Source organism: Caloenas nicobarica, chromosome 1, assembly GCF_036013445.1.
Source record: "Caloenas nicobarica isolate bCalNic1 chromosome 1, bCalNic1.hap1, whole genome shotgun sequence".
NCBI classification, from domain to species: domain Eukaryota; kingdom Metazoa; phylum Chordata; class Aves; order Columbiformes; family Columbidae; genus Caloenas; species Caloenas nicobarica.
This window is the reverse complement of record NC_088245.1, coordinates 38,969,635-38,994,829: the sequence shown is the minus strand read 5'-3', so window position 1 is coordinate 38,994,829 and position 25,195 is coordinate 38,969,635. Positions and strand designations below refer to the sequence as shown.

Here is a 25,195-nt window from a genome sequence, read left to right as displayed (position 1 = left end):
GATGGCACAGCCCTGAGGGACGTCAGAGACACGGCCAGGGATGTGTTTGTGCAAGGGCTGTGACTCCAGCAAGGCTACCGGAGGGACGACTGTATCAACATCCACCACCACTGGCCTCTTGACGTAGACTCCAGCCTCCAACAACCTCTGGTTCACTCCTGACGGGCAACCGAGGGGAGTAAATGCCAGGTATTTCCCTGCTTCTTGATCTCTGGCACCCAGAGGGTGGGGGGCAGCCAATATTTTGTTTGGTTTTGTTTTTTTCTGGTCTGCGTCCCCATGCACTCCCTGTGGTACCTCTGTGGCTCATGTTATTTATTCTGAGCCGGTCACGCCTGCAGTCTCAACAGGAAAGCAAAAGACCTTTCATTTCGCAGACAAGCTCTTCACACAGTTTCCTATTATTATACATTTTGGGGATATAGTGGGAGACCCCTTCATATTAGGAGTGCTGAAGGACCTACTTTATTTCCCATCCTTCCAGACACAAGCAGTGCAGGCAGGCGGCATTTTTATGCTAACTGCATGCATGCAGAGAGCTGCATCTGCACTGCAGGTGTTGTACTGCTTTAGTGGCATCGGGGTACCTGAAATGGCACAACTTTGGTACATGACGATACCCCGCAGAACCACAGACCGAGCAGCAATTAGCAACGATAAATGCGCTGCAGCGATATTTGAAGCCAGCAGGAAAACGAGTCAGGAAAGTTTTGCTCTGAGCTCTCTGGTTGATTCCCAGCTGTTGACACCACTGCTTTGCTGGAGCACCGAGATGCTCAGTGGCATTTGCTGAAGCCAGGTGTCCTCATTGCAAGAGGTGGCTCTGGGAAAAGACCAGGTGCATTGTGGGCGTTGACCCACTGACTGACAGCTGCCAGCACCTTTGCGTCAGAGTGACATATTGATATTGGCCTCCTGCCACTGCTTGGGGACTGGCATCCTTCCGGCAGACGGTTTAAGTCAGGTGACAAAGTCTTTGGATTTTGTTGACTTACGTTATGTATTTTTGGCTGTGTGCTCACTGGTGACAAGAAAAAGCAGCTTCTGTAAATAAGATTTTGTAGCAAAGAGCCAGCCCGAGATAAGCGAAGAGAAACATTTACCCATGCTCGTTGCTACGGAAAACTCCATCACCGTTCCCTGCAAAACCAGGACCAAAGTGCAGGCTGAAACTTTACCTTGGCAGCACTTCGCTACCTGTGGGAGTAATGCTGTCAGGAGGAAAAGCATTTGGCTCCAGGAGCTCGGCTGGCAGGATAGATACAGCAGGAATGAGCACAGTTGGGCAAGCTACTCGACCTTCCCTGGTCCACTAGCAGAGAGACTGGATCCACTGGGAAGGAGAAGGGCAAAGCTACGGGAAGCTGCAGGGGCAAGAGAGAGCTGGTCAGCAGGATCAGACATCATGTGTAGATGATGGAAGCAGCAAGAAGCCATTCTCAGCTGTGGTGGTGGGAAGGTTTGCTTTGAACTGTCTCCTAATGATTTCTATGCCCTCGGTTTGCACCTCACTTCATGCCTGTGCCTTAGAACCTGCATGAGTTGTAGACTCTGCTCCAGCCCAGCATCTTGTGGGACCCCACTCTTCATTCTTCTATAGACGTTTCACACCTGATGCCACTTGATCTCTAGCCCAGTGAGAGCACCAGCACATGTTCCTTCAAGGAATCCCTTCAGAGGCTGTCTTTTTTTTTTCTTTTTGGGGGGGGGGGGGGAACCGCCACAACTTTACTCAAAAATTATATAAATATATTTAGAGAGATATATTCTTCATAACAAATTCTAAGAGCTCTTTGAAAGGATAATATTTCTTACAGTTGCCTCTTGTTGATCAGTCAAAGACAAAGCAGTGCTAAGCGCTCTGCAAACCTGTCTGTAAAATCACCACATGTAGGAGCCTTTGGCAAGAGCACTGTGCAGCAGTGAAGGGTTAACAGAGGAGTCAGCTGTCTGTTTAGTATGTCTCAGATGTCACATACAAATACCTAAAAGGCAGCTGGGTTGTGTGAAAGGAAATCAGTGGATTAAGATTGTAGTCCCAGCTCAAAAGCTTTTTTGTGACTTCAGGAATGCCTCATATCCCTTCTGTTAAATGAAGATAGTGCCGATCCCACAAGCGTACTGTGAAGATTAATTCATTAATCTTTTTTTAAGTGGAAATGGAAAAAGCCAGAAAAATAATAATATGAAATATCATGGCAGTAATGACAGAAAGCAACTGATAGCACAGGGCATGGCAGCTGCAGGTCAGTTTGGTGGGGAGGGCAGAGCACCCTGCCTCAGCTCCCTTCACCTGCTCTGTGACCGAGGGTGCTCGGGGCTCTGCCGTGTCCCAGCTGCTCCCCTGACGGGCTGCAGACCGTGGCCAGCCAAAAACGCCTCCCCAAGACACCAGCCTGCGGCACCGCCAGCTCTCCTGGGTGGCGTCTCTGCAGGAGGTGGTGGAAATGGGGTTGGTGGAAGATGAAGAGAAAACTGGAGGCTGGGCACTGCAGAGCAACTCCTTCTTTCTACATCCCTCAAGGGGGGTATCAGGCAGATGCCGAGATCACAGTGAGGCGAGCGCTCCCAAGTGCACACACATATTGTCTCCAAATTGTTTACTCCCAACTTGTCTTCAGGTTGAAGCCTTCTGCAGCGCCTCACGGGCAACACCTTGACCTGTACCCATCATCACTAAAATTAGGAGGAAAACAAATACGGAAATGCTGCTTTTCTCTGAATTAGTAGCCTCCCTGTCATGAGAATCTCAGCTTCTTTTCAAGCCAAGGGTGGACTGAACATGTTCCTTCCCTGTTGTTTTGACAGCCTGGCTCATTTTATCAAACCCAGTAAAGATGAATGAGACACGTGTTTACCTTTGGTGGGTGAGCAGACAAAAGCTGCATGTAAATGTCCTCTGGGTGCCTGCCACTCCATGGGGATATGTGATCATTTTGAAAAAAGAGATTTTTCCCCTTCACTGGAGGAGACAAGCTGGCACCTCAGCACAAAAACATACCACTTAAAATAGCTTTTAATGTGGTCTTGAAAACTATTTTTGGATCAGGAAAAATGTGGTGTAAGGGAAGACTGGAGTCATGTATTGTAACTGTCACTCAAAACCAAAGGCTCTGTCATGTCATGAAGATCAGCAGATGTGTAAAGACACATCAAGACAACCTAACCGGTCCACAGGCTTTGCTACACATGGTGATACCTGAGAAGTCATCATAGAATGGTTTGGTTTTGAAGGGACATTAAAGATTATCTAGTTCCAACCCCTGCCATACACAGGGGCACCTTCCACTAGACCAGGTTGTTCAAAGCCCCATCCAACCTGGCCTTGAACACTGCCAGGGATGGGGCATCCACAACTTCTCTGGGCAGCCTGTTCCAGTGCCTCACCACCCTCATGGTGAAGAACTTATTCCTTCTATCTAACCTAAATCTACCCCCTTTCAGTTTAAAGCCATTACCCCTTGTCCCATGTAAAAAGTCCCTCTCCAGCTTTCTTGTAAGTCCCCTTCAGGTACTGGAAGGCTGCTACAAGGTCTCCCTAGAGCCTTCTGTTCTCCAGGCTGAACAACCCCAACTCTCTCAGCCTGTCCTCATACGAGAGGTGTTCCAGCCCTCTGATCATCTTCATGGCCTCCTCCGGTCTCTCTCCAACAAGTCCATGTCCTTCTTATATTGGGGGCCCCAGAGATGAACGCAGGACTCCAGGTGGGGTCTCACCAGAGCAGAGCAGTGGGGCAGAATCACCTCCCTTGGACTGCTGGTCATGCTCCTTCTGATGCAGCACAGAGTATGGTTGGCTTTCTGGGCTGCAAGCACACATTGCCGGGTCATGTTGAGCTTCTCATCAATCAACACGCCCAAGTCCCTCCCTTCAGGGCTGCTCTCAGTACATTCTCTACCCAGTTTATGTTTGTGCTTGGGATTGCAAGTCAAGAAGGGCTTCCTCCTATGTGTGTTGACTTACAATGACCACCTGAAATTCCTGGCTTTCATTCCTTTTCCTCCAAAGCATTGGCAAGCAGAAGAAGAGTGCAATTCCCATCCCATAATAAAGCCAATCACAGATTTGTATTATGATCTGCAGATCAGTTCTCCATCAAGTTGTCATGGCTTCCAGACTACTTTGGGGACAGTACAGGTTGCCTGTGTGTTCCTTGTTTTAGAGCAGACATTGTCCTTGGTGCTACCAGAGAGCAGTTGTGTAATAAAATCAATTTCTTGTTTCTGTGGAGGATCCCAAATTTGTTTCCCAAAGTCAAAAATGTGATGTACAAAAGGGCTCATGAACAGGCTTCACGTTTTTGAAGATTGGTGCTTCCACCTCGTTGGAAGCCTTCTGCAGCAGAAGGAACGAAGAGTTGTATACAAAAATGCAGGAGAAACCCACGGGGGCCCATTAGGAATGGGAAAGCAGATCAGCCCCTTTCTCAAGAAAATCAGACGCAGACGGAGGCTGTGAGACGAGCCCTGTGGGGAGCTGCCCACAACAGCCCGGAGGACGCCTGGAAAAGGCCAGAACAGACACGTCCCGCGAGTCACGGGCGGCTGAGCTGAGCAGGGGCAGCATCAGGTACTGAGTGGGGCAGCACATCCCCAGAAGGCAGCTGGTCCTGAAGCGGGGGATCAGCTCTGTACCCCTCACCGCAGACTCGCCACAGCTCAGCACCGCCTGCACGGGCAGAGCCGTGGAAACCTCACCCCGAGAGGCAGCGCGGCGGAGCGGGGACAGGGACGCGGCTGTGCCTGTGGCGGGGGCTCGGGGGACACAGCTCTGCGGCCCTGCGGCCAGCCTGGCCGCCCCAGCCCTGCGGAGGGGGCCCCGCATCCACCCCGGGCCTTTACAAAGATGCACCGGCCCAAACCACGAAGCCTTTGGCCCAGCCCCGGTGCAAAACGACGCCGTCCGGGCCGGGCACAGCCCAGGCCGCCTTCCCGCCTCAACCCTGCGGCCCCCGGCTCAGCCCAGGCCGCGGGGGCGAGGCCGCCCGGGTGCGTGGCTGGGCGGACGCCGCCTGAGACGCGCTCCGGGTGCGGGGGAGGGCCGGGCCCCGGGCGGCCATTTCCCGCCGCGCCGCGCGGCCCCGTGGCAGCGGCGGGAGCGCGAGGCCTGTGTCCCGCGGCGGCCCCGCCCCGCCCCGCGCCGAGCCGAGCCCCGCCCCGCCCTGCCCGAGCCCCGCCCGCCGCCGCCGCCGAAGGTTGCCGAGTGGGGGTCGCGCGGCTCCGGCGGCTCGACCGGCGCTTCCGGAGATTGCCGAGGGGCTTCGGCCCCTCCCCAGCCGCCGCCGAGCCCGTGACCGAGGCGCTCCGGAGGGTCGGAGCCCGTCGCGCCCGCTGCTCTGGTCGCGGCGCGGGGCTCGCCCTCCTCGTCTTCCTCCTCCTCCGGTAGCGCCGGGCGTCGCGGTGACAGAGCGGGGCGATCGCGGCGGGGGGCGGCCGGGGCTCCGGCGGCGCGGATGGCGGAGGGCGGCCAGCCCCCGCAGCAGCAGCAGCAGCCACAGCCGCAGCTCCTGGCCGCCGGTGGCGGCGGCGGAGGGGCCGCCCGCGGCGTGAAGCGGGAGCCGGAGCTGGAGCAGCCCATGCCCGGTGGGGACGGCGCCGAGGGCGGCCACAGCAAGCGGCTGCGGACGGAGGCGGAGGCCGACGGCGGCGGCATGCAGGTAGCGGCAGCAGCGGGCCGGCCCTCGCCGGCTCTCGCGGACCGGGGCTCGGCGGGAGCGGGGCGGGCGGGCCGGGTCGCGTTTAATTTCGGTGTGCAGGGTTCCGCGCGTTGGTTGCGGGCGTGCGGCCCTTTCCCCCGCCGGCGGCGGCCGGGAGCTGCGCGGGGAGCGGGTCTCCTGCCCGGGGCTCCCCGGCCCGCGGCGGGCGGCTCCCGGCGCGCAGCCAGCACGTGGGGCCGCGGCGGAGCCTCCGGGACCGCCGCGGGGTCCGGCGCTCCGGGCACCGCCGTTCTGCGCCCGCCCCCCGGCCGGGGACCCGCGGGAGGCCGCGGGTGGCGGGGCTTTGGGGACCGGCGGGGGTTTACCCGCGCCGCCGTGTGTCTCGTAGCGCATCGGGAGAAATCCCAGGTGCTGCCCGGAGTGGGGAAAGGGCTCATGGGGTGTCTGGTGGGCGCCTTCCAGCTCGGCACTGGGGCTGCCGGCTGGATCTTAGCGTGCCTGTCGTCTTCTACCAGCACCTTTTGATCGTCCCCACAACATCACTCTTTCCAGGTGCGTTCCCTTTTGTGTGTCTGGTGTGATGCTGCCAAGGTGTTTCTGCTTTCCTTTGTCTGGGTGTTGTACAGGGTTGTTTTATTATGGCAGTTGCGCTGGCCTTGTTTGTTTCTGCTTCTTGTGACGAGTATATTGGAGCTCTTTAGAAGCAGTGTGATTTATTCATCTGAACTTGTTTTGTTTTCACCTTTGCTTGGGTTGGTAAGTGCTACTGATAGTTTCTAAGGGGAGCATTCTGTCCTCTCCAACATGATTCTCGTCTAGATGCCAAATGCTGGCCAACAATCTTCCCTTTTTATTTCCTAGGCTGTCCCCAGTTTGCATGATCAGGATTTTTTTTTTTTTTTAATAGCTTTCAGAAGGAGGATTTTGTGTTTCTGTTTGACGTTTGGCCTTTCGGAGTGGTCTCTCTACCTCACGACATCACTTTTTTCTCAGCGTGATGTTGTGGGCTGAATATGGGCTGGAGCTTCACACCCGAGTGCTGCTGCTCGTGCTCCCGCAAGGGCCAACGAAAACCCCAGCGTGCTCTTTTGTTCCTTGAAGTAGTATCTTCTCCCACACACAGGTGTCAAGTATGACTCAGACAATGTGTATAGTTGCAAGAAGAAAGATGCTCAGCATTGAAGGAGTGCTTATATGTTGTGTCTTGCAAGGGATTATGAATGAGTGCGTGAACATGGTGACGTGAAATTCTTCCATCTCTTCGGAGTCGAACTGAGTCCTGCGTAGCTACGGGGGATGCACCGGTTTACCTGCAGTTATTGGTTAAACTGGTTGGTGTTGATGTAAAACAGTGGTAAATCAACTGAAAATTGCCCAGGAAGAGACTTGAACGGGTTTAAGAGAACAGTCTGTCTTTTTTTTTTTTCTTCTTAAGTTGCAAGCGAGTACAATTTCTGTATACATAAAAGCTTTCCCTCTATGTTTACATTGAGGAAAGCATTTTGTTATCTGCTCAATGAATAGTACAAGATATTAAGATTGCGGCATTCAACCATGAGGCTATGATAGTGCATGTGCACAGCAATGTGTGATACTGGTGGTAATGGTGGTAGGGATTAATTGTGGATCTTAGCAGAAAGTTGGGTTTTGTTTCCGTGTGAAAAACTGGCACACAGTAGAGAAGTTGGGTAGACAAGTGCAACTAGTAGAGTCCAATTTTAAAATTAAGTGTGTTTATAGTCAGTATAACTATTCTTCACACTGGGACCCCCATATTGTAGTTACTTGGTAGCATAATTTTAACCTTTCCATATGTGTAGATATGAAAAAGATTTTTCAATCTTTTCAATATAAAAGATGAAAATAAGCATATATGTATGTTTGTATGTACACACGCACATCATTATGTCCAGAGGTTTCCCTTGAGTTTTTTTTTTACTGTTAAAGAGTGTGGCTTATTTATTTGGAGAGCCTTCTCATGGTTGCAAGAGATACCGAATTTGAAGCCAAACTTACAAATAATATCAGAGCTAGGAAAAATCTGTTCTTTAGTGTTTGGGAAATTCAATATTTTTTTTACCTAGAAGTCAAAACACAAGATTATCTTTCCTGAGGACTTCTGTTTAGGTGTTGTATTCTTTTCAAGTACCTTATTTTGGAATAACAGGTTCTTTATAGTAAATTCTCCATGTTTAACTGTATGTAATGCTTACAAGAGGAATAAAGAGCCTATTCTTAGATTTTTTTTTTCTCTCTCCCCCCCCCCCCCCCCCCCCCATGTACTACAGGCTTTCTGGAAGCTGGAAATAACACCAGCAACTGCTGTACCTTGTTTTTCCTGCAGATCCTGTCAATTTTCTATTTCCTGTTCCAGAGCCACAGGCTGTTGCTGTGTAAACTTGGTGACCTCACGTCTCTGGGCTGATAGCGAGGAATCGCAGGGTGCCACGCTCGCCACAGTTTCTTCTTTGCATAACCCCTACTTACTGATGGTTCAGGATGTGAACGCGGCTTGTGATGCTGAAATAAATCATTTAGCTATAGAAATTACTAATGCAACTGTAAAACTAACAGCGTTTTTGGGGTCTGTTAACATAAAATATAAAAACTAGCCTATAGGGAGATAAGATAATAGCTAGTTATTAAGAACTTGGGGCAAAGTGTGCCTTAAAGCTTAAAGTAGCCCTTACATTTACTGGGCTTCTTGTTTTCTGCTGTCTCAGGCCAGCATGCTCAGACAGCTTATGCAGTTAGGGTTTCATTATCTAATCCATCTGTGATCAGGGGGGATAAATGGTGTTTGGCCAGTACTGATCTTGTTAGGAGGGTGGTGTAAAGCTGCTTGAGTTGGGATTGGGACAAATCGGATCATGGCTGCTATCTGCTTCTGGGACGTATTTCAGTTAATCATGGCGTGGGAGGAAAAGGTCCAGCACAAACTGCTGCTTTTTAGCTCCCTCTGGTCCATAAGTGGCGAAAATCAAATGCCACCAGCCAGGAATGTCTCCTGCAAGTATTTGGATATGTCTGTAAGCTTTGGAAGTAAAGGGCCCCAAAGGTACTGCTGCTTTTTAACTTTATAAATACTAGCTAGGAACTAGCTTGCTCTCTGTTTGCTGGCTTGGATGTGTCAAATCATTTGGATCAGCTTGCTGATCTGGGTAAAAATAGTCCCTAACAGAAAAGACTGGAAAAAAAAAACCAAAAAACCCCCACGTTATATTGGCTTAAGTCACTTGTGAAACTGCACCGAAATGCAGTTGTTGATGCAGCTGTATTTGCTGCTTGTGAGGAGAGGTTCACTGTTGCACAGATGGAAGAGAAACTATCCTTGCAATAATATTTTTCCTCCTCTATTCCTTGCATGATGAAAGACAAGAAATGTGGCTAGCTGGTAAGCATCCCTTCTTTCTCTTTGGAGATGCAGACAGGGGTGTAATTCCAGAGTGTTATGTTTGTCTTCCCCATCGAGGTGCTAGAGGTGCACCAGCCAGCTTACACTGCTGAAGAAAGCTGTTAAATTATATTCCGGTTGCTTTGCATGGGGTTGAATGAGTTAATCAACTCCTCATTCAGTCCTCAAGCTGAATTTGATTTAACTTTTTTATGGAGTCTAGGCTGGTTAGTGAATTAAAATTATACCTAGGGGTAATATGTGGTTGGAATTAAATACAAGGTGTGAATGAAGCTCATCCTTGTTCCTCTTTCCTGAATGACTTTTGTGCTCAATAATCCTGAGTATTTGTGGGAATGACTCTTCTGCAACCACGAGCATCGCCGACTGGTCAGAGAAGACAGTGCAGCTGTGGTCTAGGCCTTATCCAGGCCACGTAAACTTTTAGTGGCAGTGATGAGTGGTGACCTTGTGTGGTCATTCAGGCATGTCTGCATAGGGTTCATAAAGATGACTAGTGGTGCTGAGATCAGTCCCTCATGACTACATAATGATGTAATAGATGATAACTCTTCACTCTGCAAGAAAGTCCATGATTTCTCTTCCTACCATGGGCCAGAAGATGGTCTGTAGCATTCTCTACCAGCTTGAGTCTTTCCAGCCTGAAGGCTGGAAACCTTGAATGGCAGCATGTCACAGAAAGGGGTGAGCAGGGACGTGGCTGGTGCTCCATGACAGTCAGTGTCCTTGTTCAAACTATGACCCATTTGTGGTTCTCCTGAAAAGAGCAAGAAATCAATCTGCTGATAATTTCCAAAGATAGGTTTGGATTTTACAAGTAAGAAGCCTGACTAGGACTGTAATCGAGAAGGGGCCATTTAATAACAGCTTTTGTCTTGTGGGGGACCCTATGGAAATGTGTATTTTTAAACCTTACAGAAGAGAACATCAAGTACCAGTAAATTGTGGAAAGGCTGTGTAATCAGGTTAGCTTTTTCCTCCCTCTTATTATTCATGGTGTGGCAGTCTGCGTAAAGAGATGCAGAGCAATACAGGAGATCCAAGATACTCTAGAAGAGAAATGAAGTTCCAATATTTAGAAGCCGACCCCTGCCTTGGATCCAGGATGAGGTTTCCTGGGATGCTGTTTGGACAGACTATTACTGATGTGATGAGACATAATGAATCACCTTTAAGTTTGTTGTTATTTCTCTGTTTGCTTTTGTCTTTTTTTTTTTTTTTTTAAATATTTGAGTGTTATGAGTTAGACCTGAGGCAGTCTGGGAAGACTTAGAAAAACTCCAGTTCAAAGAAAATGCTTGGCAAACAGACCCGAAGTCGGGATTTTAGAGGTGTTGAGAGCACTTTAATGTTGGCTCTTTTCTTGCCATATTCAGGAAAATGGAAAGCCCAAGTAAAGTATTCCGGATGTGTTAGTCCCTGTCCAGGCTCTGTCAGTATTTCTTTTTGGATTTCAGAGGTTTGTGTTTAAAGGTGATGGCTGCGGTTGTGAGGTTGGAAGCTGAACAGAGGTCTGGCTCTACTGGAGATGGTTTCCTTCTGTGTATGTGTACCGGCTGTAGACATATGCTTTTTATTTTTCCTTTTCAGAATTCCCAGTTAGAAACATGAGCACGCTGGCATTTTGCAGAAAACGTGGGCTCTTCCTTGCATTTTGAAAAAGTTGCCCACCTAGCTGAGTTTAGAGCAAGTCCTGTGAAATACCCTCTGTCAACTTTTCCTCCCTATGACCGCACAAGCAGGGATTCCACCTTGCCGTTTTGCGTCAGGGTTTCACACTGCTGTTTTCAGGACTGTCTCGAAGAAGTGCTGGTCATTGAAGGTTTAGCAGCGGTGTTGCTGTGCTAGCTTTATGTTTTACTGTGGCTGCACTGAGGGCTTTCAGTGGCTCTGCTGTGGTGTGGCAGCAGGAATACCAGAACAAAGGAGATGCAAAAGAGGCAGCAGGAAAATAAAATTAAAAAAACCCCCCCCTAACTGCTTCATTTGCACTGCTGGTAGGGAAACCAAACTGAAGTCGAGACAGACCTGAACTGGATTCTGTGTGTGGTCTGTGCCCCCCTGGAGACTGCTGCTGAAGGACATGGCCCTGTTAGCTTGGAAAAATAAAGCCTGTTGCTAGAAGCCTTTGGTTTGCTGCACTGGAACCTCTGCCCCTTTGGAAAATGTTAGGGGTCGCATTGGTTGAAGATGTTTTAAAACCTACTGTTCCACGCTGCTGTCTTGTCTCATGGTGTGGGGCAAACCTTAGTTTTCATATGAAGCAAAAGAAGAGGGCAGGTGTTTTGGTTGGCTGGAAACCTCTTATTTAATTTGCCCATCTCAGATATTACTTGTCCTTCTGTGCGTGTGTGTGTGTGCTCTTTTGAAGTGCAGTGGCTGGGGGATCAGAGGGACATCCAGAAGCGAAGTGAGAGAAGCAATTAGAGGTAACGAGTTCCAGTTCACTGAAGCATTCTGTTGATCTACATTCTACAGTGGTATTGAGTGGACGCTGGAGTGTAGCTGTCATGAGATAATCCCGATGTTTAGGGATTAGAGCTGCTTGACTGCATTTTGGGCCTTAACTCCCTTTGCTCTTCAGTAAATTTAATTTTGCCAGCAATCTTTTCTAAATTCAGGAAAATGCGAGTTTGAAAGGTGCGTATTTTCACCAGCATTCTTCCCACTCCCTCTGCTTCACTTTCCTGAGCACACTCCTTTTTTCCGAGTTAAATTTGAGATGTTTGTAGGAGCCAAACCCAACGAGGGCAGGGGCTGTATGAAACAGTCCTCACCAGGCTTGGACCATGCCACTGTCCTGACCCACCACACTCCTTGTCAGAGCTCTGCCGAGCTGTCCCACTGAGCTGTGCCAGGGCACCTCTCCTGCAGGAAAGCTTTGCTGTCTGGTGGCCTTTGCTGAGAAGAGCCCATTGTAGGCTGCAGTTTCTAACCTGAGTTCTCGGTTCTGGAGGGTTTCCAGGATGTTTGGGGAAGAGGCTTGTGGACTGTTCCCGTCTCTCTCTTGTTTGGCTTGTCATGCTTACATACAGCATCTATCGAAACACCCCTAGCATCTCTTGCTGGACTGAAGGAAATGGGATACTCACTCCTTAGCAATGATGTGATGTATTTAAGTAGCCACAAAGTAGGAAAGGTTGTATACAAAAGCCCCCTTGTTTAATGAGCAGCAACAGCTGAGCTTGAGCTGGATCCAGCATCTGTTTGGGCAGAGCAAGGAACTTTGGCAGCTTCTGCCAGCTCAGTTGGTGCGACATTGGTGTTCAATCAGCTGTACCATTGCCACCTCCTAACCTTTGGAGCGTGGGCAGAGTGTACTTGTGATCCGTACTGATTAGAAAAGAGGTCATGAGATCTTTAACTTGCATCTCTTGGGTAGGACAGTGGGATTCGGTCTGGCACGTCTTTGAAGTGGCTGTGCGTTCCCAGGGCTGTTGCTTGTTTGCCTTTGTCTAGGAGGGTTTGTTGTGCGGGAAAATTGGATGCTCACTTCAAAGAGTGTGGGCTAGAAGCAATTGTTGCTTTTTCTGTACAACTTTCTTGGGTTTTATCTGCTCATAATTGCCACAGCAATAGTGGAGGGATTAGCATAGAGATGGAGAAGAACCTGCACCGCTTAAGTGGAGAAAAAAATCCCCCAACATGTCAGCACTTTTTACCCTCTGGTTGTACATAGCTAAATTTCCTTTAATAGAGAGGCTAATGAAGCAACCTTATGTGGCGTTTCTGTGTGTTGCAAATATCAAAATATTCTCCCCAGAGGCCTTTGAGGCCCTGGGATCTGGATCCAGCTCAGGTTTCTTCAGGGGACCAGAGTGTGCTCTTTTAGCTGAGGCTTTCTGCACAGCTTTCCCCCTGCTATTTCTGTAGGGGATTCTTGCAGACACTTGGGGTGGTTGTCACCATCAGGGGCGATGCCTGGGAAGAAAATCCCACCAAGGCATCACTTAAAAGCCTTGATTTAGTGCTGCGTGGGCTGAGGAGAGGCTGCAGCTGGGATCCTAGGCCTATAATTTGCTGCTTGCGGTTGCCGTTCCCTTACCCGGAGAGGGGTGGAAAGCAGCCTGCTCGCCCCCCTGGGCCGGGGGAAGGCCGGGCTCTGCCCTGCCGCAGGGCTGGGTGGCGTCTCCCTGGGGCCCCGGGTCTGCAGGCGGCGTAGCCAGGCCTGGCTCTCAGAGCAGCTGCTGTGGGATTGTGTTTCTGAGCCATCTCTGTCCAGCTTTTTGTTTTTATGCTCTTCTGTGGCTTTGCTTCCTTTTTGTGGGAAGAAGAATTGGGGGGAAGTGTGTGCTTTAAAGGGCTTCTCTATTATGCGTTGTACTCTCCTGTCCTGGAGAGAAGGTCCATCAGAGGCCTCTTTCCTATCCTTGTTTCATGTTAAAAGCCCTGTGTAGCCTTGGAGCAAAGCTGGACCAGGATGGGACTGTGTTTTACAGGTGCTTCTCCTTGCCTGTAAACACCAGTTCTTCTCAAAGCTCAACTTTGGAGTAACCTGGCATGGTTCATGGGATTAAAGACCACGATCTCTAAGTGATGCTGCTTCTGCTCCCATGAGTGGGACCAGCCACACAACCTGGGTTGATCCAAAGGGAAGGGAACCTAGGCTGTGGTGTTGCCGCAGCAGATTGAACCCTGGGGCATACCGAAGGAGGTGGAAGCTGGCAGCGTGGTGTGGGCAGGTGTCCTAGGGCTGGTGGGATGTGTAAGAGTGGGAATCAGGAGTTCGTGTGATATTTGCCTCAGGAACGATCCAGATTGTGGAGGAAACTGAGGCAGTCAAGTGTGCGCATCACTTCTGCTGGTTTGCTGAGACCTGAACTGTCTCTTGGGCAGCCTGCAGGAGAAATCAGTTGACTTCTGAAGCTCCTGCCCATCCTGTTATGTGTTTTGTCCAGGACTGGAAGTTGAAGTGTGTGAAAATGCAGGATGCCCTCAATGCTCCCCCCAGTTTTAGGAGGAGGTGTGTTACGCTATGGTGGTGCTGTGGGAGTTGGTATTTGTGCCGGGTGGTCTGAAGCTGCTGGGTGCTGTGTCTTCAGTGCAAAGGGGTGAGGAGACAGAGAATGTGCCAGAGTGAGAACCAGTGCTGCACCGGGCTGCAAACAGGAGAGATTAGTTACGTGGTGCATCCAGCATGGTAGGGGCTGGAGCTCGTTCCTGGCAGGAGGATGTGACAAGAAGGCACCGTGTGAGGTCTTAATTATGTGGTCGTACATTTTATGTTTTTAGAGATTACTTCATCTCCATAAGTGATTAAATGGATAGCGCTCGCTGAGGCGCTATTAAAACTAGCAGCAGTTTTGTTATCAGTTAAAATGGGTGTGAGGTCAGGCCTTGGACTGAGAGCTATTCATTACTTCATTTCTTTCTTTTCATCTCATCTCATGTGTGACCTCAAATCGAATTTACTGCAGATCTGAATACAGAACTATTAATTTTTAATGGTCTCTTCTATGGTACTCACCACTGTGGTGTGGGTGCTTCGTATATACTAGTGATCTTATTTGTGCAGTTTTCCTGAGAGGTAGAAAAGGTATATTATCTCTTTTTGTAGAAATGGGGAATTGAGGTACTGGTAGTAAGACCAGTTTTGCAAAAATCCCATTGACACTTGTAACCTGACTTATTTTTTATTTGTATTTTTTATTGTTGCTGGTGGGGTTTTGGTAATGTTTAAATCCTTGATCTACAGCTCTTTACAACTTCCACTGTATATACGAATACCTACCCCTTCCAGGGGCTGATCCTTAAGTGTGTCGTGTCGGGCAAATGTAAAGTGGTGTTGTTTTCATCTTAAAAAAAACAGCAGAAAAGCTTGAATAAGTAACTTGGTGATCATTGTAGTGAAACTTTACTTGGAAGATGAGGTTTGAAATCTGTCTTTTTAAGTAAAAGAGATATTACTTGTCTTTAACTCCAAAACCACATACCTTTGGGTTTCTGTAGCCGTTTTTCCTGCTCAGAACACAGCACTTCCTAGGCTTGAATGAAGCGGGAGTCAGGAAAAAATAGCATGTAAGCCTGATTTGTTGTAATATCCCTGCACATGAGGAAACATGGGTAGCTGTAGCTGGTGTTTTTAAATCCACGGCCATTGACTTTTGAGTTAAAAGCGTGTTTCGGTCTGTTAGCAAGCAGAAAGCTGCTGTGTGGACAGGAAGGGCAGGAACCAGCTCCTGACCCGTTCCCTGCACTGGGTGTGTGTGGCACTGGCGGCTCTCCCCTCCCTGGGGACAAAGGTCTTAGTGTGGGTGCTTGTGGGTTATTGGGGAGCAGAGGGAGGCGAGCAAAGGCACGTTGTGCTGGGGAGACTTTGTGAAGCATTTGGGCTGCAAAAGGATCCTGCTACTTGGGATTCAGGTGTCTTAGGTGAAAAGTACTTGGGTGATCATGGACTTGGTATCTTCTTCCTTTTGCTTGTTGAAATAACTCACCCCTGATGCGTCCTGTCACTGCCTGCTTTTTATTGCTTCTGCATGGGTGTTTGGTTCTGTTCTCTTCTTCTTAGCTGAGTACAGCGCTGAGAAACAGAGGGACCAGAAACGTGCTGTATGGCTGGGGCTCTGTCATCCGCAGAGAGCCCTGGAGAACAAGACCAGGATTTTTGACTAGATGCACTATCTTGTTGCCAGGATTGTCAGACTATGACGCTGGAAGTAGCATAAAGCTGTAGGGGAGGAAAAAACACCCCATTCCACTGTTTTTTCCCAAGAGGAGATAAAGACCAATCTGGCCACACTTTGTACCTCGACGTGTGTTCTAGGAACTCTTGTTGCCTTGAAGTGAGGGGAGATGAGGCTGGAGGCCTCTCCGGTGCTCACACGAATCCTGTGGAGACCTGGCATCTGCTAATGTCGCCAGCTGGACGTAACAGCTATATGACCTTTATAGCTGAGCACTTCTTGGAAACTTCTGACTTCCTGGGCTAGATTTCCCCCAGAGTGGTGGTCTGCATGCCAAGTGCCTCATGTTGTCAGAGCTGGGCTGAGAGGTCACAGTCACAAACAGCAGAGGCAAGGCTACCGTTTGCCACGGTGGGATGGAATCAGCAGGGGTTGACAGAGGCATTTGTGAAGAGTGCTGTCCATGTGATGGTTGTATGTCAACCATGGGCCATGGAAAGCCTTGGAGAAGAGAAGGGGAAGAAAAAAGGAAATGGACCAACTGTGGATTTAAATTTTCAAATAAAGAGGGCACAGTGGGACTTACCTCTTTGTAGTGTTTCAATCTGTTCATTCCTTCTTCCAATGCCACTTCTGACCTGTGAGTTAGTCTTGTCCAAGAACTCAACTCTTGTGATGGCCCTGGGTGTGGTGAATGAGACTGGCATTTGAGTATGTGTTGTCTGACCAGTTATCTGATATATATGTCTGTTTGTGGCTGTGCCCGGAAATTGAAATGATGCTTGTAGTTAGGTCTGGTTTTTGTGTGTGCCTCTGTACACTGATTGCATCCTTCCAGAAAAGATATGCTGCACTTCACCATCTTGCCTGATCTGTCATCTTTCAACAGGAGCATCATGTGGTCAGTGCCAAATACTGCAGATTCAGAAAAATAACTTTTCTCTGTCATTAAATCACAAATTAGCACCGCTAAGAATTCTTGATGCTTCATGTTCTGTCCTGAAATCTCAGTCTATAAGGTTGAGAACATATGCAAGCATATCTCTTTCAGACAGACAGTGACCAATGTGTAGGTTCTCCTGGGGATAGATGTTTCCCATGGGGAAGGTGATGACTAGAATAGATGAAGGGGCTGTGAGACTTTTTGTGTGTTTTCCTCTTATTATTCAGTGCTTAAAGGGGTGAGTAAGAATTCCTCCTCTGCTGGTCAATGAGATGATGTTTTCATCTTGAGTGGTATCAGGTATTTGTGACTGCTTTGCATGCCAGGAGGAGCATGGGTTGGATTCGCAGCTTGGACCATGACTCCTTTTAGGACTAGGAATTCTTTGATGAGTGATTACACTTAACTCTGGGCTGTTAGTTGATGGATGTAGATGGAGCATGTCCATGTTGCTTGGGAAGGTTTCCTTAAATAGGCATGACCTTTCCAGTGAAAACAGGAAGATAGATTTTGTGTTGATTATTTTTTTTTTTTTAAAGTTTCTTTCATTTTTGGAACTCATGATTACTGCTGGCATTGACCATAGAAGTAGCTTACAGTCTTAGTAGCTTTGTGGGGCAGGGTTTGGCAGCTCTGTTGAAGTCTGATAGGGAGATTGGCTTGCTTTGCAGTGCAGCATTCGATAGAGCATTGTTATGTACCAGACACTGTTTTTCACCTTTGGTGATTTCGTTTTCCTTCCTTATCATGCTGAGGCATCTCTATCTATAGGGAAAAGATTAGCCAGTCTGCTGATTTTAACATGTAGATGGGGAGTGAATAGCACTTCACTAGGTCTGGTTCACCCTATGATAAAAATGCTCCTGTTTCTGTTGGGTTTTGGTATTTGTTGGTGTAGGGGTTGCAGGCAAACTGGGGAGAGTGGTCCTGACCCCTCAGAACAAGGAACCCTCTGGCTATGACGTGAACGTGCTGACAGTTAACCCGAGTTAGTGCCAGTCCCTAACCGTCCTGGGGACGTGTAGCAGGAGATGTGAGGTTTTGGCTCCTGTGTGCACTGAAATATTCCAAGATGTCTGGTCTCAGCTGTTTTGTCGCTGTTGCTGACAAGGCATTAGCAAGCTCCTCTATGAACTCTGTAGTCTACATTTGCCTCTTAAATAAGGATAAAATCTCAGTGGTTGGGCTCCCGTATCTATTGTGAAGTATTATGTAGGGTTGCTTCTCTTGGATTTGGTGTTTGATAAAGAGATGATGCAAATACTCTGGAAAAGGTGTGGTACAGTGGACAAACTGACCAGCCTTGATTGCACAGTAGTATCAAGTGTTTTGTTTGGCTTGTGTCCTTTACTTGATCCTCAGAGTTAGTCTGAAATACAATTTTTATGTCCATTCTCCTGATCAGTTTCTTATTCTAGGTCACCAATTTCTCGATGCCTGAATTCTTGGGAGTTTGCAGAGGTTTGTAGATCTGTCTGGTTGATTCTGGGATTAGCAATTTTTACTTTCATTTCCAGAGTAGAGTTTTAAAGACAATCCCTAAATCTCTGGGCCCATTGGGCAGGAGTGAACATGTGGCATTGTTCCTACCATTGTAAGGCTCTCTCTGCCTTTGACTTCCTGGGCGAGATTTTGATGAGGGATACAGTCACACAAAGAGGTGGAGAACTGCTTAATAGATCACTTCTCAACTTTAATTCCTAGGTAACTTTTTTTTTTTTGTCTTGTATGGATTGAGGGGAGACCTTATCGCTGTCTACAAGTAGCTGAAAGGAGGTTGTAGCATGGAGGGTGTTGGTCTCTTCTCCCAAGTGACAAGCAATAAGACAAGAGGAAATGGCCTCATGTTGCACCAGGGGAGTTTCAGATTGGATATTAGGAAAAAATTCTTCACGGAAAGGGTTGTGAAGCACTGGAACAGGCTGCCCATGGAAGTGGTAAAGTCACCATCCCTGGAGGTATTTAAAAGGCATGTAAGTGAGATACTTAGGGACATGGTTTGGAGCTAGAGTTAGGTTATGGTTGGACTCGATGATCTTGAGGGTTTCTTCCAACCCAGGTGATTGTACGATTCTATTCCTGGGGTGCAGAGACTGTTGAATGGTTAGCTTCACTCTCTGGATGTCCTGCTTGCCTACAGATGGTAACTGCGTAGTGCTCATCATGGAAGCAACTATCTCCATAAAATTGCTAGAAAAAAATATGATGAATTTTGTACAGGACGCATTTGAACATATGCATGGTGGAAATAAGATTGCAATGGGAAGGGAAGGTGGGACACGGTATCGCTCATCTCCTGAAGCCTGCTCAGTTCCAGCAGAGTCTGGGCAGGTGGTGCTGCCTCCCCCGGGGACTCGAGGGAGACTTGTCACCTCTGGCTGCTGTTAAATTAGCCCTGGGTTGGAGTTGCTGGAAGTGCATCTTGTCAAATGCTAATTTAGCGTGTTATGTGTGAAGCTAATTGGCAGAGTAGAAAAAAAGATGTGCCTGTAGGAAACTTTCTTCTTCCCTGGAAGAGCTGAAACAGTAAAAATGTAAAATGTCCAGTAGGAAAATTTCTTCCTTGCACGGTTAGCAGTGATAACCAGATGCAAATTATACAATCCTGTGTTCAGAGCCCTCTCACAGTATTGTCATGACTTCTGCTTTTGTTTACAGATTTCCCATGTAGCTGAATTAAATTAACAAGACTGGTCAATTCATTGCTGCTGTATTTAACCCCCTGGGCAGCAATGAATCTGGCAAGGATGGAGCATCGTTTTCACGTGCTGTTTGGAACGGAAGGATGTACAGCAAAATGAAGTAGTGTTGTTGCTTAGGGGAGAGGTTCACAGTCAGACAAAGGGAATGGAGGAAGTTCCCAAAAGTCCTTTTCCCCCACCACTTCCAGTGGGGCTCAGTCACTCAAGCGAGTTAGGTAGTGTGAGGTTTTTTGTCATGTACGGACTAGCCAGACACTAATGTATCCAGAGTTTGTTCAAGGCAGATAGCATTACAGGAATCAAAACAGATCTCTTGGTTCCTGTTCATAGATTTAATCCTTTGTTTTCAGCGGTTAAATAACCCTGTATTCTTTAGCCTAGCCTCTGTTATCACGGATTTGAGCCCTTCTTAAATCCTAATGCGTGTGATTGCATAGCATTCATGTTAGGAAGAAAAGTGTGGTGCGAGAAAATGCGCAGAGGAATGAAACAACACTGGGTCGCCTGTGGAGGAGCAGAAATCTGAGGGCACTATGTTCCACTGGCCATCCTTCCTCCCCTAGGTTCAAGTAGGTGGCCTCCTTGCTTGACTGCTGCCCACTCCATCTCAGGATGGTCCTTGGAGAGTGGTGGGAATGCATGGTGACCTGCACACTTCTACCATCTTATGCTGCCTCAGCTTGCCATGTTAGCACAATGTATTCTCTGCAGAATTTTAACTACAGCCTTTTTTCCTAGCACCAAAATTCACTTAAAATTAAATACGTGTATGGATCTGCATCCATATTTTCTTTAGGCTTGTGCAAAATACATGGTATGGTGGAAGAGATTGTACGGATTTCTCTCTCTTTTTAATGCCCTCTCCCATGAGTCTGCATAGCTTGTGAGGCTGGGATGATACGGTACAGCTGATTTGGAAATCTGGGCTTTGCTATGCCACTCTTGCTTTACTTGTCTGTTTGCCTCAAGTTTTTTACATGGAGTTTATAGATTTGGTGCAGTTTGCATAGCAGAAGGTGTCCCTTTGTAGCAGCTGATAAGTGAATGACAAACAGCTGATTAAGCCAAACCTTCAAGAGGCTTTGGGGAAAAAAAAATAGTAGTACAAAAGTTATGCTTTGCCACCTGGCTTAGGCTGGTCTGATTGATAACACCCCTTTGCTCTGGGCCACCAAGGGCTTGTGACCATGAGGTATCTACAGCAGGAACAGTCCCTGTGTAGTGACTCCTTGTGTTGGGGTGCCTGGTATGAAACCTTAAACTTGAGGCTAAGCTGGTCTGATGGTAAAGAGCTGCTGAAAGAAGGGATCCTTTCCCTCTGCTCTCCATTTGGCTTCACGTTTCTTTTTCATGATGTCATAGAAAATGAGTAATGCCAAAGAGAAGGAAGTTTATCACTAAATTCAGCTGACTCCACTGTGGTGGTTGTTGTGGCTGTCTGCCTGCTAGGTCATGTTTAAAAAGAGGGGATAGCTTGTGAACCACTGTTTGTTTGGGGAAGGGTGTGAGATTGTGCCTTTTGGATCCTGCCAGGTATTGGAGTAGTTTATCCATAATTCACAGCCTTGCTCTTGGTGTATGGCAGCTGCATCTTCCGTGGCAGTTTAAACTGATCTGCGGATTAGCCTGAGGTACCACAGACCTGATGTCTGTGCCGTGGTGCTGGGAGCAAGGGACACAGGGCACCAGCAGCTGCCTGGGGAGTCAGGGTGTCCTGGGGGCTGTGGCATGCTGGAAAGGTGCAGGTGCTGGGAGGATCCTGCCTGTGGGTGCAGTTGGCAGGAGAGATGCTTGTAGCTGGGGCCATGACAGGTAACCCCAGATGCTGAAGGGCTAAAGTAAAGCTGTAAATCAGCAGGGGTTTTCTGTGTATGCGCGCAGCAACAATGGCAAAACTTTTCTCCTTAACGCTGACTTTTATTTTTTTTTTTAAAACCAGTAACTACATGTTGACTTTCTGGAGCCCAGGAGACTCAGAGAGTGACCTGAGAGGACACTCTGGTAGTATTGTAGAAAGAGAAGCTGTTGAAGAAGCTGGGTTGCCTCTGCTGTCCCTTTGAGAGGGAGGGTGCTGTCAAGTGCTTGCTGTGCCCATCTCCCCGGTGCTGAGAGCAGCAGTACATACATGAACATGGCACGCTGTACTCACGGTGCAGCTGCACATCACTTCTGTCACCTGGGCAGCATCTGCAGCTCTCGCAAGGAGAGCCCTGTGCATGTTTAGTACCGCCATGCCGCTGTTGAGCTCTCACACCCACGCTGCTTTAGGAGTAAGCGGTTGTCCTCTCCTCCTGCAGATGAGGGGGATAAATGTTCATCTGCGGTTTCTCCAATTAACTGTGTTTTCAACTCTGCCTTTGTAGCTGATGGCAGGCCCTCCTTCCCTTCGGCGCGCGTCTGCAACGCGCTCATGTGCCGGCACGCGCGTGCTGCCCTTGAAAACAGACCAAACTTATTAAAATCATTGCTAGTTGCCATGGTAGCTGTTGTCGCTGTGGGCTAATAGGAAAGGCAATTACTGCTGCATGCTGGGGAGTGTATGGGGAGGGTGTGGGCAGGGGGGGACAGGCGACTGCATGCTGATGAGCTGTGTGACGGATAGATTGGCTGTCACAATGAGCAAGCAGCAGAGGAAAGGCCGGAGATGCCCTGTAATGAGGTTTGGCCAAATATGCTGTATTTCCACCTCCTGAGCAGGCTCATTGAGAGATTCCTACCCTTCCTTTGATTGTCAAGGGGAGTCTCCGGGCTGAGATTCACATTTGCAGCTGGCGGCAGTGCAGTGCTGCTTGGTGGCTCTCAGCTGGCCCAGAAACTGAAACAGAGAACTAGAAAACTTTGTACATGTTGAAGATACTCATCTGGCCCCTTTCCAGCTGTTTCCTCTCTGTAAATATTTCTCCTCGGCTCTTACTTTGCTGTTTCCTGTAGGTTGAAGGTCATAATATAAAATAACTCCAGTTTTCTTGGAGTGAGGAGGATCAGTTATGAAAACTGAGGTCAGTTATGCTTCAGGATGCTTTGCTGGTTTTTGTGTGCTGCTGCACCAGTAGAAGGCCAGAACATTTTGATTATGGACCTGTGTGTAGACCTCTGTGTATCTGCAGGTATCATGTGGCCATATGGCCATAAGCTGTGTTTTCGTGCTTTTGTAGTGAATTTAAAGCTAAAGGAAAATTGCATCCTTCATATTTTTCACTGAATTTAGGCAGCATGTGCTCAAGCAGTGCCAGGATTGTTTTTGCTGAATGCAAACATAAGAAAAATGGGGAACGTTTTATAGTGAGGAGCTTGTAGGGAATCACTAAACTCCTTGAAAGATTTGAGTTGGGGAAGCAGGTGAGAGCTGTAAGTCTGCAGCTTCTGTAAAAGCTCAGGGATATCAAAAACTGCTTTGGCAGTGTTTGACGGAGCCCTGCACCCCTCAATTGCAACCCTCTGTCCCTTCCAAATTGTGCTGCTTTCCATTTCCCTTGTGCTAGGAAATGGCCTGAGACTTCACTGCACAGGAGCTCTTCCAGGAGGTCCTCCCTGGCCAGCAAGAGGCACATCACCTGAGTTTCTTCTGGCTTCTAGAGTTCATCATGGTGTTGGTGAAGCTAAAACAATGGTCGTGGTCCTGTTCAATGGTGAGACAGTCCCAGGAGGCGTGAGAGAGGCTGGTGGTCCAGACAAAGTGAGAAGAATAAAACAAACCCCTTGGAGCAGGCAAAATCAGGACCTTGTCTGTATTTCTCTCCTTGTTTTGTTGATCTCCCAGCGGGGGTTTCCAGCTGCCCTGCAGATCGTGCCCATTGGGATGGCAGTGGTGACTCACTCAGCCGGGATGGTTTCCGCAGTGTGTGAGAACCCGGCTTCCCAGGGAGCTGACGTACCGGGAAGGGGAAGGTTCCTGGTGCGTTTGATCCCTCAGTAAAGATTATGCTGCGCCTGTTTAATTAGAGACTGCTGCTTTCTTTACCGGTGCACTAAATATAAATGGAGGAGCTGGTGTAATATACTCGAAGTTGCAAATGTCAGGAGGCAATAGCTTTCTTTTCCTCTTGCCAAATCTGATTTGGTTTTAGGTACTGCCACTAAATCTAATGACGCAGTAATTTCTGTTTGTTAAAAGGAACGAGAGATTTAGACTGAGAGGGACTTCATACTCTTCTCCCCCCTCTCTCTTATCCTGCCTCTGTTTACAAAGGAAGAGCTACTGGTTTGCAGGTGTTTGTACAGTATGATCTGAAGCATCAAAAGGCTTGGTCTAAATATGCTCTGTGCTAACTTTGTATTCATCTAAAATACAGTTGTTAAGGTTTTCTCTCTGCATGGTTTTTATAGCAGATTTGTACATTCCAAATACTACCTTTGTGACAGTCAGTAGAGTGACAAAAAGATCTTTAAAAATATAAAAAAAATGCAGTGACGATAAGCTGCTGCTGGAGCCCAGGCTTGTGAGGATTTACTTGGGGCTGCATGTTCGGTTTGGAGTTCTTTGCTGAACTACAGTCTAAGTCCTGGCAGGCCCCAGGGAGATCTGTAGTGGGACAGACATCTCTGCTTAAGTTGCCTTGCCCTGTCTGCCTGTACAGGAAAAGGAGTAGGTAGCAAATGAGAACTTTTTGTTTGTTTGTTGTTGTGGTTGTTTTTTTTCTTTTTTAATTTCTACCTGCTGGGGCTTCTGCTGAGCACAGTGGACCTGATCTTCCTCCATCTGCTTAGCCTTGTACGGTGCCATTGCACACGCTGTTTGCTGGAGCGTGTCCGTGAGCCGTAGTGCGATGCCGGGAAGCTCAGCTCGCCAGGACAGCACCAGTGCTGCCACCGCGTCATGTGCTTGGTGCCGCATCAGTTGGTTGGAAAGTCCTCAAGAGCAGAAACCGTGTGGAGACCTCCTCATGGGGAAGACTGACTCAGTGCTGCTATCAGCTGCCCGGTATGTGGTGAGGCTCTGCGTCTTGCCATCAGCTGCTGTAACCGCTGTTTGTTCATGCCCTGGCCAATTCGGCATGCTCTTGTTCTGGCGGGGGGATAACATGGGGTACCTGGTGTTGGGGCAAAGCTGGCTGCTGAGCTGGAGGAGGAGGGAACACGCTCATTATGTGCTGGAGGCATTTTTGCCGTGTTGCAGCATGTGCTGGGGGATGCATGCCTTAAAAATCAGAGCACCCAGAACATCAGGTTGATCTGCTAGTTCTCTTCTGGCCTCAAGACTCGAGATCTGGCAGAACAATTTCAGCATTAGATGTGTTATTGTGGAAAGGGGAGGAAAGAAATCCAGAGATAATTTCTGCCCTTCTTGAGGGTTTCATGTTCATGTTGGTGGCAAGAAGAAATTGTGTTTCTAGAGTGTCCTGAGTTGTAATCAGTGTCTGTTTTCAGTCTGGGTGAGGGAGACACAGACTCTCCCCAGTGTTTCTGTGTGCTTCTGGTCATCAGTAGATGTTACTGACTGGCAGACAGGATTTTTTCCAAAAGCTGCTTCCTCTGCTGCATGATGCAATGTTGACTCAGTAACCCCATCACTTTGAAGGTTACCAGTTTTTGTATCCTCAACACTTTTCCATTGTCTTCCCTTATCCCTCTTCCCCTCCCTCAGCTTCTCCTATTTTTGATAGAATAATCTAATGCCAGCCTTTCCTAGGGCAGAGCGGTGGCTGTGCGAGATTAGCCTCCATCCTCTTCTGCTTTAAGCTTTGGGAGCCGGGCTGATGGAGAGCACATGACCCTCCCCGTGGCTTTTCCCTTCCCGGCGGGACACAGGGAGCTGTGTGCGAGGGGAACAAGCGGTGCTGTGTGGCGCCTCGCCGCTCTGCTCCCGTGGTGGCAAGGGCAGGCAGGGCTTGCCAGCTCTTGCCGGCGTGGCA

The 25,195-nt window shown here is 48.5% G+C and overlaps 1 protein-coding gene across 14 annotated transcripts in view; it reads left to right on the top strand.

The window, feature by feature from the left end:
- Positions 1–5,453: 5,453 nt before the first annotated feature.
- RBFOX2 (RNA binding fox-1 homolog 2) overlaps positions 5,454–25,195 on the top strand; it is a 174,486-nt gene continuing 154,744 nt past the window's right edge. For all 14 annotated transcript variants that reach the window (XR_010605932.1, XR_010605927.1, XR_010605930.1 and 11 more), the window contains exon 1: positions 5,454–5,657. Coding sequence is in view for 9 of the 14 variants with exons in the window: in XM_065631209.1 (XP_065487281.1) it covers positions 5,454–5,657 (204 nt within the window). In the remaining 5 variants the exon portion in view is untranslated. The remainder of the gene's footprint in view (positions 5,658–25,195) is intronic.